General features: G+C 37.1%; 1 protein-coding gene across 1 annotated transcript in view; it reads left to right on the plus strand.

Annotated features, from left to right (window-relative positions):
* Window positions 1–13,957, plus strand: part of LOC131034409 (actin-related protein 9) — a 217,233-nt gene that overhangs the window by 162,114 nt on the left and 41,162 nt on the right. Inside the window, exon 18 of the mRNA XM_057965876.2 lies at window positions 7,723–7,768. Coding sequence (XP_057821859.2) covers window positions 7,723–7,768 — 46 coding nt within the window. The remainder of the gene's footprint in view (window positions 1–7,722; window positions 7,769–13,957) is intronic.

Consider the following 13,957-nt stretch of genomic DNA (forward strand, 5'->3'; position numbering starts at 1 on the left):
GTCACCCCTCCTTTTATTGTTATCAATTAGTTGAGAATCGCGTAATAGTTAGAGATAATTACGGTTGTCAGCAAATACATGAAAATATTAATTATATTTTATAAATGAATGGGGAAATTTATAAAATAATTAATATATTCTATACTTTCATTATTCATATATTAGGGGGACATAACAGTCTCCCGTGCCTCGTGTTGCTTGCCCTCAAGCATCTCCAATACTCTTTCATTTTCCCAGGTAGCATCATCCTGCGGCAAATTTTTCCATTTGATGAGATATTCTCTGATGATTTTGTTCCGCAATTTCCTGTCCCGTGTTTCCAAAATTACTTCGGGTATCATTTCGAGCTTCCCTTCATCATTCAAAGGAGGTAAATCTTCCGACACTGACACTTGCTGTCCCAGGGCCTTCTTGAGACAAGACATATGAAATACATTGTGTATCTTACTATCCACTGGTAAATCAAGTTCATAGGCAACTGTACCAATCTTCCGGACTACCTGATAGGGACCATAAAATCAAGGTTTTAATTTTTCAGACCCACTACGCTTGAGAGAAGATTGTCGATAAGGTTGCAACCTGAGAAATACCAAATCTCCTACTTCAAAATGGCGTTCAACTCGCTTTTTATCTGCATAGATTTTCTGTTGATTCTGAGCACATTGCAAATTCTCCTTAAGAGCGGACAAAATGTCTTGGCTTTCTAGAAGCCAGTCACGAGTTTTAGGTACATTGCTCTGTTCAAAAGCAAGGTCAAGAAAAGAGAGGACATCATAGCCATATAGAGATTTGAAAGGAGACATACCAATTGACATATGAAAAGTAGTATTATAACAATATTCACCCAAGTATAACCAACGAATCCAAACCTTCTGGTGTCCGGCTACATAGTTACGAAGATAACCTTCAATCCATTTATTCACTATTTCCGTCTGCCCATCGGTTTGCGGATGATAGCTGGTGTTATGATTCAACTCTGTACCTGTCAATCTGAAAAGCTCCCCCCAAAATATGCTCAAAAATCTGCTATCTCTATCACTGATAATATTCTTCGGTAAACCATGTAATCGAAAAACCTCTCTGAAGAATAACTCTGCAATCTGCACTGCTGTAAATTCTGTAGTGATAGGAAAGAAGTGTGCAAATTTAGTTAATCTATCAACCACAACAAATATACAATCTTTACCTTGGGATTTCGGTAAACCTGTGATGAAATCCATGGATATACTTTCCCATTTCTGATCTGGTATAGGTAGTGGCTGTAACAAACCGACAGGATGTGTTTGTTCTGCTTTATTTTGCTGACAGGTGGTGCATTCCTTGACATAGCGTAGGACATCATTTTTTAAGCCTTTCCAAGTGAACCTTTCTCTTACCTGACGATACGTTTTGAAGTATCCTGGATGCCCTGCTAGAGGGATGTCATGCATAGATTGAAGGATTTTTTCTTTTAACTTCGATCCTGGAGTTAAATAAATCCTATCCTTGTAATAGATAACATCATTAACAATTTTATATTTATCATCCTATATATTACCATCTAGCAAATCACATGCAAAAGAATCCTTTGAATACTAGACCAACAATAAAGATTTCCAATCAGCTGTTACAACAGATAAAACATTGATTTCAGGCCTTCTAGATAAGGCATCGACAACCACATTATTTTTACCTTTTACATATTCAATCTCAAAGTCATAAGCTTGAATTTTACTGATCCACTTCTATTGCCTGTCATTTAAATCTTTTTGACCCAAGAAATATCTCAAACTATTATGGTCAGTTTTTACCACAAATCTGCTACCCACCAAATATTGTCTAAATTTTGTCAATGCATGCATGATTGCCAACATTTCTTTATCATAGATGGAATATAATTTCTCAAGCTTATTAAGTTTCCTGCTTTCATAAACTCTAGGATGTTTGTTTTGCATTAAAACTGCCCCTATTCCATCGCCAGAAGCATCACATTCCAACACAAAAGGCTGATTAAAATCTGGAAGAGCAAGTACTGGACAAGAACTCATTACCTCTTTAAGCTTCTCAAATACCTGTTGAGCTTCCTCAGTCCATCTGAAAGCCCCCTTTTTGGTAAGATCTATCAAGGGTGCCCCAAGCTGTGAAAAACCTTTGACAAACCTCCTTTAATAACTGCATAAACCAAAGAATCCCCTTAGCTCCGTAGGGTTCCGATTGGGTGGCCAATCCAAAATGGCTCTTATCTTTTCTTGATGAACCTGCACCCCTGTTGCACTGATCATATGCCCTAAATACAAAATTTCAGTCATTCCAAATTCACATTTAGACGCCTTTGCATACAGTGATTGTGATTCCATAATACCCAGGACTATATCAATATGTTTCAAATGCTCTTCCCAAGTTTTGCTATAAATCAGTATATCATCAAAAAATACTAGCAAAAATTTTCTTAACTGTTTGTTAAAAATATGATTCATACATGACTGAAATGTTGCCGGAGCATTTGTTAGACCAAATGGCATTACTAGGAATTCATAATGACCGTAATGACAACGAAAAGCAGTTTTATGAATGTCTTGTTCTCTTAACTTGATCTGGTGATACCCTGATCTCAAATCAATTTTAGAAAAATAAACGGCTCCATGCAGTTCATCTAACAATTCGTCGATTCAAGGAATTGGATACTTGTTTTTTATTGTTTTCTTGTTAAGAGCTCTATAATCAATACACATTCGAAGAGTTCCATCCTTCTTTTTGACCAATACTACAGATGAAGCAAATGGACTAGAACTAGGTCTGATATGTCCCATATCCAATAACTCCTTAATGGCCTTTTCTATTTCATCCCTGAATGTTTTAGGGTGTCTATAAGGAGTAGTAATTACTGGTTTAGCACCTTCTTCTAATTCAATAGTATGTTCAAAACCTCTATCAGGTGGGACTCCTGGAGGAATATCACTGAAAACCAAATGATGTGAATCTAACACTGTTAAACGATCATCTTGATAAGATTTAGATTCAAAGCCTGATACCTTGTTGGAGATTAAACACTGTGCTGACCATGCCACATTTCCATGTTTGAAAACAACTTCCATTCTTTTCGCACGGACGATCCTGGGCCCACTGTGAGACATACCACGAAGGACTACTTTCTTATCATCAATTTTAAAAGAGAATTCCATTCTTTTAAAGCTCTGTGTATATTCATCTAATGTTTCCATCCACTGTATGCCCAAAATAACATTAGTGTCAGCCAGATCAATCACATAGAAATCATCAGTAACAATGTAATTGGCAAGAGTAATATTCAATTTAGGAACTTTATGAGTTCTGGACAAATTAGTTCCACCTGCCACTCTAACATCAAATCCCTCATGTTTTTCTATTTGTAAACCCCGTTTTTCTACGAGCGGTGCATTTATAAAGTTATGAGTAGAACCACTATCAAGCATAACAATTACACGCTGTCCATTCAAAACTCCTCTAACTCTGAAAATATTATAATGTGGGGTTCCTGTCATGGATGCTATTACTCCTTCTCCTTGTTTAGTACCTGTTTTTATCTCAGTATTCGGAGGTGTTCGTTCTATGTTAGGATTAACATTCTCCTCATCCTCACTATCAGACATAACCTCAATATAATGAATTTTCCCCTTCCCTAAACATCTGTGTCCAGGCTGCCATGCTTCCCTACAACTAAAACATAGTTTTTTCCTTCTGAGTTCTTCTCTTTCCTCTTTATCCAACCTGTTTTTAGGGAAATCATCTTTGTTGAAAAGTTGTTTGTCTTTTTCTGGTCTAGGAGGTGGTCCTTTATTAAAAGATTTCCCTTTTGAAGATGGTTCCAATTCTCTAGCCCTTTTGACAGCTGTTCGTAAAGTAGGGGGATTTAAGGATTTAACCCACCCTTTGAGGGAATCAGACAACCCATCTATAAATATCACAATCTTATGTCTTTCTAAGATTTCAGTTACTAAGACAGCCAATTTTTCAAATTCAGAAATATATTGTTCAACAGTTCCAGTTTGCTTAAGCTGAGTCAACTCCTTAAGATGTAATTCAGGATCTTTAGAATCAAACCTATCAATAAGTTTCTTAGTAAACTCAACATAAGTGCCTATCAAATTATGGCCCAAAGTTATTTGTCCATGATGCCACCATTCATGTGCTACACCGTCAAGATGTAATGCAGCATATTTAATTGCTTCTTCTTCCATCATAGGGTTTAATTGGAAATATGTATCTAGTTTTTGCACCCAAGCCCGAGCAGTTGTCTTACCTGAGCCATCAAAATAAGGGATGGACATCTTTCCAATTTTTCTTTGTAATTCACTGTTGTTTCCTCGCTGTCCTCTTGGCCTATGTTTCATTCTGACATCTAAATATTCTCTAAATGTCATTGATTATCTGAATTCTTCACCAGAGCCTAACCAGTCTTGATGTATTTCTTCCTGAATTTCTCTTATTGTAGGTTCATTTTCAGGTGGCTGGTTTCTAGTAGTAAATGTAGGCATAAATGGTCTTGTTGTTCCTATTCTTTCCGGCTGATTATTAACTGACTGTTCATCTCTACCCCCATTGTTTCCCCCATTATGCTGATTATTTTGTCTTCCATTATTTTGGTGATGATTAATATTATTAGCCATAAACTGGGTCATCAAGTTAGTCATTCTATTAACATTATCCTGCATATCTTGCTGACTTCTGATTAATGCAGCCAATAAATCCCTATTGTTATCTGGGTCTCCCATGTTGGTTTCAAAAATAAATTCCTCATCTGTTTCTGTGTGGTTATCCTCAATTTCAATGTAATGGGCACCCCCTGTTCGGCACTAAATTTGTGTCCTTTTTACTTAGTGTAATTTTGTCAAACAGTTGGCTTGCAAGCTGACTACTGGATTTTTTGGTTCTTGATTTGCAATAGGATAAATTGGATAAATTGATATTTATTGTAAAGCTTTCAAAGTTTATTCAATATAAAAACAACCAGACATATCAAATACCAAAAACAAGAAGATTAATGCTGATGGTATTTATTTAATTCCAACCCCAAGCATACAAATCAGATCTGAAGAATATTACAGACCATATGATAATAAACAAATTCAAACCTGAACTCCACAAGTATAGAACCTGTTGAAAACACTGTTCACACACTGTAGCTGCACTATTCATGGCACTGTTCACGTTACTGTTCACGACACTGTTCATGTCACTGTTCACGGCACTGTTCATGCACTGCTCACAGCAACTCATATATCTTCACTATCGCCTTCAAACTGCTTCAAAATCTTCTTAAATCTGCCCTGTGAAAATCTAATGAACCCAGTGTGTTTCCTAAATGAAAACACCATAAATTCCCCTGACTGTATCTCACAACAGCGAGAAGAATGTTGACCAAGAGGGATTTCGTCCTCCAAGCCCAACGAATCAGATTTCTCCAGAAATCCAACAACAAGATATTAAATCTTCTCCAAGCATACCCCAAAGAGAGCTCTCAACCTCAATTTATATCTTCTTCCTGGATGCAAACACTTCATTTCCTAAATGTGGGATAATACAGTTTAGAATAAAATATTATTTCCCACAATGTACACATTAAAGGGAACTTTTAATATTTTAAACATTACTTTATATTCCCAACCTTATAATATAACGATAAAGTTAAATATTTAATTTAACTTTACACTTTATCGTTAAATATTAAAACATTGTTGATAATCCCTTTAAATCATTGTCGCCTTCAAATATTTTTTTACTGATAATTATGCCAACCAGGGAAACACTAGAAATTTCAAGTCACTGCTTGGAGACTAACTTACTATAAATAGTAAGTGTTTAGAAACCCTGTCAGAGCAGCACCGATTGGCCTGAAACTGAAAACACCTAGGCCAAAACACCTCAGGATCCCACCAATGTCCTTGTTAGCCTTCGGGACCTTGTCAGAATAGGCTAACGACACCCCATATCATGTTGCGCTAAAAAGGGGACATTACATTCAAATGGAATTGATGAACTATTCTGTACTAAAGGAGAGTTTGTAACTCTGTTTTGACGGGCCCTAGTACTTCGGAAATTATAATTTCCTAGGTGCATACTCAGCTGTGCATTAAATTTTCTGAAAAATACCCTACAGGCTGGCAGGATTTAAAGCTCTGATACCACTGTAAAATTCCCGATTAAGATGGATTGTATCAGAAGTAAGTGCCCAATGTTCATAGGAAATGTAATGTACCCTTCCTGATTGCTATGACTGTAACAGATGTAATTGCCCAGTTTACACAGGAAGTGTAACGTAGGCTTGCTGGTTGTCCATGAGTTTAATATTGTCACACATTGTAATCTTCAGGGTTGTCTATGAGTTTAATTTTAACACACATGTGAACCCACTGCAGAATTTCTTACCGACTTGTATGTAAAAAATATAGATTCATAACTTAACCAATGCGTTTTTCTATAAACAGAATGCCTGTTTCACATAGCATTAATTAATCATTATACAGTAGAGTGTTATTGGTGCACCTTAATTTGTAATGTCGAAGACTGCACGTTGATTCGATGTAGATTGCCCCTCTGCCTGCCGCTAAGACCCCAAATTATATGTTGTATGTGCTACTGTGCTACCGGCGATGGTTCTTCAGTCTGTGGTTGCCCCGGTAATACATTCTGTCGCGTTCACCTTTCCGCGTAATGATTGTGACCAAGCATTTTATTTGACCGTGCGGAATGCCTTCCGCGTGCAGATGGAAAGACCCACGAATCTCCTGCTATTGGTTTGCACGAAGCTGCATAGACACCGTAAGGTATTTGGTTCGGATTGTAGAAGACGTCGAAAACCAATGTGGTGTTGTCTCCCGTGGCCCGGAGGTGATATTGTATGCTGTGGTTTGTTAGTACGCTGCCATGTCCTTCAAGCATAATTCCGAACGCATTGTGTATTCACTCAGAATATTAACCAATGAATGTCGCTCCCTATTCATAGACCAATAGGCCAGCCCGAAAACTGACGAAAGGTTCCAAACACACAGTCCCAGTTCTATTCCTTCCTGAATTACTTTATTCAAATCTCCTCCCCTTCTTCGGGTGTCACCCCTCCTTTTATTGTTATCAATTAGTTGAGAATCCCGAAATAGTTAGAGATAATTACGGTTGTCAGCAAATACATGAAAATATTAATTATATTTTATAAATGAATGGGGAAATTTATAAACTAATTAATATATTCTATACTTTCATTATTCATATATTAGGGGGACATGACAACAAACTAGCAAAATGACACAAGCAATGAATATCATAACACAAGTGAGAAAGTACAGACTCAATATAGGAGTTATTTTTGGTTTTAGTTCAAATTGGAATGCTACACCTGCAAATAATTAGTGTTTCTAGTTCTGTCTAGATTAGAAACCAATGTTTTTCTTACTTTCGATAATTAATGGCTCAAATTCATTTATGTACAGAAATTTTGCAAATAAAATAGTTAGAATATTTTGAAAAGAATTTAAATATCCTCTGAAACCTTTTAAGGGCACCAAAAGCCTACAGAAATCTAGATAAACTAGATTTCAGGTTTTAGAAATGAGATATGTAATGAAAGGCTATGGATAATTGCATAAACATCCACTACCCAGTTTTATGAAAGAACAAAGTTTTTATTACACTTTCTATAATGTGATCAATTTTTAGAAGTATGATCAAAGACATTACAAAGTTTACACATTTTTACTATTCTATATGCAGGATCTTGAGTGCTATTCCAGATCATGTAGATGTTGATATGGTTGAGGTTAGTAATGTACATTGTGCAGCGTTGGTTAAAAAGAGTTCAGTAGGTATTTATAACTAGTTTTCTTTCTTCATACTAATCAGTTTTGAAGTATCAACTAATGCATTCACTCATAGTTAGCTTGCAATTATTAAGATTTAGCTGAACCTATTTGACAATCAAATCTTCGATATTTTTAACCAAGGTGTCATGCCCCCTGCAGCGAATACACATTAATGATAATCTAAATAAAATTACAAAGGACAACCAATGAAAATGGAGCAGCAAATACTTAATTTCTATTAAGCTAATCACCATGTCTTTTGGACAAACAACAAGGGTGATTTTAAGTAAGTCTTCTTAACAAATTGTTAAGATGATAAAAGCAGCGATTAAGTATCTAAAGGAGATGCTACCTTTCAAAGGAAGGTGCTGTCCCAAAAAGACGCAACCATTCAGTGATAGGGAGATAAAAAAATGGGAAGCCGTAATGCAGTAGGAGAGGAGAGAATCCTTCCAGTAGTTCAAACTTCTGAAAGAGATTCAATATCCCTATCAGATTACAGCATAAAAAGGAAGCATCTTTCCATAAGACAGGTACGGAGACCCCCAAGAAGGATTAGTCCCATTTGTCAGAGCAGAACTATACTTATCCCAGAATTACTACTAATAGTTATTGAGACACTAGTAAATTAGATATCACTGTCAATTATTGCATTACATGTCTACACGTTATTTCTGCATATGTAAGAATGTATGAATATATGAATTAATGATAGAATATGAAACATGATAAGTGACTGAAATCCACCTTGTAGGAAGGGGCCTGGAGTGTAAGAAAAAAGGATGTACTAGGCTGGTAAGAAGCTGTTCTAGAGTGGATCAAGAGGATCCCCAGAACCAGAGGGCACTTACCTAGAGGGCCAAGTATTCCACTTACGACCCCCGCCAAATCCCACAAGGTGGCAAGTGCCTTTAGGGAGATGAGATATGGATGGGGAACGTAGATACAAGCCACCAAGGGAGAGGGCTGTGGTAGACAACCCTCTTAGGATTGGTATAGAAAAGTGCTTTGGGTGGACCCTCCACGTCCCTTCTCTCAACTTCAATATGCTTACATGTTTATGGATATGAAAAGTCATCTAATTATTGAATATATCTATGTGTATATCCGTATACGTTGGTTCAATTATGATTGCAGGTTTCAGACCTTGGACTGCACCATTTAAAGATATTTATTTTGTAAGATGACATCCTAACATTAATTGGTTGCAAATGGGATCTTAGGGCAAATTCTAGGGCAATATAGTAAGGGGACATTACAATTAAGGGGTTTCGTGGGAGTACGCAGTTACTGGAGATGCTTTGCAAAAAAGGATTCTTCAAAATTGCCACCACACTCACAGATTTGACCAAAAAGGGAGCCATTGCATGGAGTGACACATCTCAACAATCTTTTGAAAGACTTAAGGAAGCAATGAGCTCATGCCCTGTTTTAGTTATCCTTGATTTCTCATTACCTCTTGAATTGCAGTATGATGTGTTTGGGGAAGTAATTGGAGCGGTACTTATGTGAGATAAGCATCCCATTGCATTTGAAAGTCGCAGGCTCACCAAAGCTGAAAGACACTACTCAATTTATGATAAAGAGATGCTAGCTATCATGCACGCCTTAGCAAACTTTCGACAATATTTGGTTTGCGGAAAATTTCATGTTAAGACCTATCACAATAGCATGAGGTACTTTATGAATCAAAGAGACCTAAATGATAGACATCCGAAGTGGGAAAGCAAAAAACAAGCTTACCATTTTGATATCGAGTACGTGAAAGGGACAAATAATGTTGTAGCAAATGTTTTTTCAAGATGACCCTATTTGAATGCTCTAACAAGCATAACAACAGATTGGAAGAATGACATCATTGCAGAATATGTCAAAAACTCACAGGCTAATGATATCCTTGAAGGACATTTACCCAATGAAGAGTACAAAGTAGTAGAAGAACTTATCCTATATAAAAATGGGATATTCCCTATGCCCAACTCAAAAATGAAAAAATTCTTAAGGAATACCATGACAATCCCTTGGCAGGACATCAAAACTACTTGAAAACTTACAAATAAGTGCAAGAGAGATACTCTTGGAAGGGCCTCAAGAAAGTTTTCCTTAAAAATGTACAAGAATGCTTGACCTGTCAAAGAAACAAAACTGAGCAAAGCTATCTGGTAAGATTTCTACAACCTTTGCCCATTCCAAATAAAAAATGGGAAGGCATATCCATGGATTTCATAACAAGGTTGCCTAAAGTTCAAGGGAAGGATTGCATTTATGTAGTAGTGGATCGACTCATCAAGTATGATCACTTCTTCACAATATCCATGGAGTATTGGGCCCTCCAAATAGCAGAAGTATTCTTCAAAGAGATCTTCACATTGTACAACCTACTAAGGACCATAGCTAGTGACAGTTGTTTCCTTAGTCAATTTTGGCAAGAGCTCTTTTGATTAGTAGGAACTAATCTTGCCCCAATATAAGTTACTATTGTTGAGTATAGTGGTGGGAGTCTCCTTAGCCGACTATGACCAAATATGCAATTAATCTATCAGCTTTGCATATTTATATTAGCGATTTGAATAAAACGTTTTGTCAATAAAACATAACTATTTGTTAAAGCCTGCCACCCTTGGCGAAAGTCATGTTGATTGGAGTATAGCCGACCCTTGGTGGGAGACGTGTTGCTTGGAATAGAACCGACCCTTGGTGAAGAGTCACCCACGTATGGGTACATACATAGATCGATTCCCTCTCTCCATCATCATAAAAATATATACAGCAGTCCGTATACACCTTCAGCAATTCGAATACACACCTAGAACAGTTCGAAGAAGAATATACACAGCACATTGAATAGACACACAAATTGGATTGCTCTCCTCCACGCTGCATTCAGACTTTTAGGTGAGTTCAATATCTTCATCAAGGTGATCAATATATATAGTATAAATTGGCACTATTCTTATAGTTGCAGATCGGCTTTGTTGGTGGTCTTATAACTGGCTGTGTATTGGCCATATTGTAATCTAATTACTTCAACATATATAAGAGATATCATTGCTGGGTTTTTCTCCCTCATGTTGGAGGGTTTTCCCAGGGTACATGCTGTGCAATTTTTGATTGAATTATCCTCTATCTGCATTCTCCTAATCCGATCATTAAAATTAACATGGTATCAAATCCATGGTAAAGTAGATCGTGATCAGATTTCCTTATAGCAACGAAGTTCTCTTTCATCTCTCAGCTGCAAGGAACAATATCAAAGCCTCGTAAAAAATATTGAACGGTCTCAAGGTCGAAGATAGACTAGAAAGTGCGTTAAACTTCACTTCGTGGAAGTTTAGAGTTCTTATTGCACTTGAAGAAAATGACCTTCTTCAGTTTGTGGAAGAAGAAGCTTTATCAGAACCAGAAGATCAAACGGAGAAAATTCAATTCAAGAAGAATGCCATAAAAACAAAGAAGATCTTGATTGACTCCATGAAGGATCACTCAGTGCCTCTCATTTCCAAATGACAATTGCAAGAGACATTTTCAAAACCTTGGAAGCTCTATATGAGATCAACAACACAAGTAGGGCTCTTGCATTGAGGCAACAACTTCATCAAGTCAAGTTGGCGAAAGGAGAAACGGTTATATCATTCTTCATGAATATCTCAAAGCTGAGGGATCAACTAAGCGCCATTGGAGATCAAGTAGTGGATAAAGACCTTGTCATGTTGGCATTAAATGGCCTTCCTCATTCTTGGGAGCCATTCATTCAAAGTATCCGTGGAAGATCCAAGTTGCCCAAGTTTGATCGTCTTTGTGCTGATTGCATCCAAGAAGAATCTAGGTTGGTTGCAAGGGGAAATGTCAAAGGCTCTCAAAATGAAGACACGCATGTTCTAGCCACTCAATCTACTAAGAAAGGAAGAAATTGGAAGAAAGGCAACTTCAAGTGGAATGTAGATCAAAGATTAGATTCTGCACCTAATTCAAAGAAGAAGAAGAATGATCTCTCCCACATTCAGTGCTTTAGATGTGACAAGTTTGGTCACTATGCAAGAGATTGTTTGACAAGGCCTAAGCAACAAATGGCAAACATTAATGAAGTCTCAACCCAAAAGGAAGCAAAAGACAACTCTAATGGATTCCTCTTCATATCTGCCTTATCAAGTAATGTTCCCACGCATAGTGACACCTGGCTGATTGATAGTGGAGCTTCTCGACACATCACAGGCTATCAAGAACATCTTTCGGATTTGGTGGAAATGGAGTCTAACCTTCAAGTGATCATTGGAGATGATGCACGTTATTCAGTGAAAGGATTTGGTGCTATATCTCTGAACCTAGAATCTTGAATTCCCCTTCATCTAAGTGATGTCTTATTCGTGACAAGAATCAAGAGGATTCTTGTGTCTATTTCAGCCTTGGAGGACAAAGGTTATCAAGTAGCATTTTCAGAAGGGAGAGTTCTTGCATGGCCAAAGAACTCCAACATCAAGATTGCACGTGTGATCGGGAATCGACATGAGAGTTTGTACAAGCTTTCCATTCGTCCAGTTCAAGCTTTTCTACATGACTCTTCCAATTCCAGCGAACTATGGCATAGAAGACTTGGTCTACATTACAGGGCTCTTCCATCATTGGAAAAGATGGTTAAAGGTATTCCTAAACTTAGTCATGTACATGATGGTACTTGTAGAGGTTGTGCTATGGGTAAAAATACTAAGAGTCCATTTCATAGCAGTGAAAGTAGGTCAAAAGAAATATTAGTTCTTTTACATTCTGATTTATGTGGTCCAATGTCAATGGCAACCCTAAGTGGATTTTTGTACTATGTAATTTGAAGGATTCCCAAACCATAATCTGACCCAACTTCCAATTTCAATTTCAAAAATTCCTTTGACCAACGTGTAACAAGTTGTTTCAATTTGTTTTGTTTTATTTTAAGTTGTCGTCTGAGTTTAATAAGTTGTCTTTGTAAGGTTTCTTTGATAGAGGATTGATACCAAATACTGATGCAAGAGTTTATTATTCTTCACATGCATTAATAACATTTTTCTGAACCATTTTACAAAATTTCATAGGACTGATACAAACTCAGAATTCTGATTTATTAACAAATTCAAATAATTCTCAGATCTAACAATTAGAAAGGAATCAATTGGCAAGTATGCTCATACCCGGAGATTTCAGCACTTCCATATGTGGGGTTATTGATGAATATATTACCAGGTGCAAGTAACACGCCCAGCCTGCCACCAGAGGTAGTTCGAACTGAGTTATAGTTTCCAGCTCCTTATTTTTGAATGCTACAGGATACTCTTATTACAGCAGGTCGGCTGCTGCTCCAATTTATTGGAGTAAGCATTAATGAATTTAAGGGTTCGATGCCTGAAAATGCTGAGATTGTTGTCCAGTATGTCACATACACCCCAATGGTGAGTCTTTGTTGGTCGAACTCTCGTATTTCCAATTCGTTCTCCTAGTATGGTGCTGATCTTAGAAGTTCAAAGTTTGTATTAACTTCCACAACCCCCGCACCTTCTGCAAATCATGAATCTCTAGAAACAATGGGTCGCTGGGAGATTATTGATATTGCTGTTGAGCCTACACTGGCAATGATTTTAATCAGTCCGTCCAAAATAATTATCAAATTCTGAATTTTGCACGGTAACCCTGGCCCCCTAATCTCAGCTTTAATCTGCAACCAAATAACCTGTAAATGCTTCTTCTATGTGCAATTCGACCTTCAATGACGGGTTTCCGTCCAAATCATAACTTCCAAGGGTTTTTGTCCCTAGCAGATAGCCTGGCAAATTGCAGGTGGAAAGAGTAGCTCTTCAAAAATAATGGATCCAAAGGTATCTTTTTTACAGCCTATTCTTTCCTTAATACCATTCGCTTCCATCAGGGATTATGCGATCCAAAATTAACTTGAGCAACTGAGCCAAAACTGCTGTTCGGCGTCCAAGTTGGATGAGTCAACTTCAGCTAAAAAGATTGGGCGTTGTTCATCATTAATACCAAGGTTTGGATATCAAATAATCAATCGAGCCTTCTGGTTTTGCCATGGAAATAAATATTTTTTTGCCAAATATTAAGAGTATTGGCAAAGGTTTATAAAGTCTCGAGATCATAGTGTCACACAATTCCTTATCACCGCATCC

The sequence above is a fragment of the Cryptomeria japonica genome, chromosome 8 (genome assembly GCF_030272615.1).
Source record: "Cryptomeria japonica chromosome 8, Sugi_1.0, whole genome shotgun sequence".
NCBI lineage: Eukaryota > Viridiplantae > Streptophyta > Pinopsida > Cupressales > Cupressaceae > Cryptomeria > Cryptomeria japonica.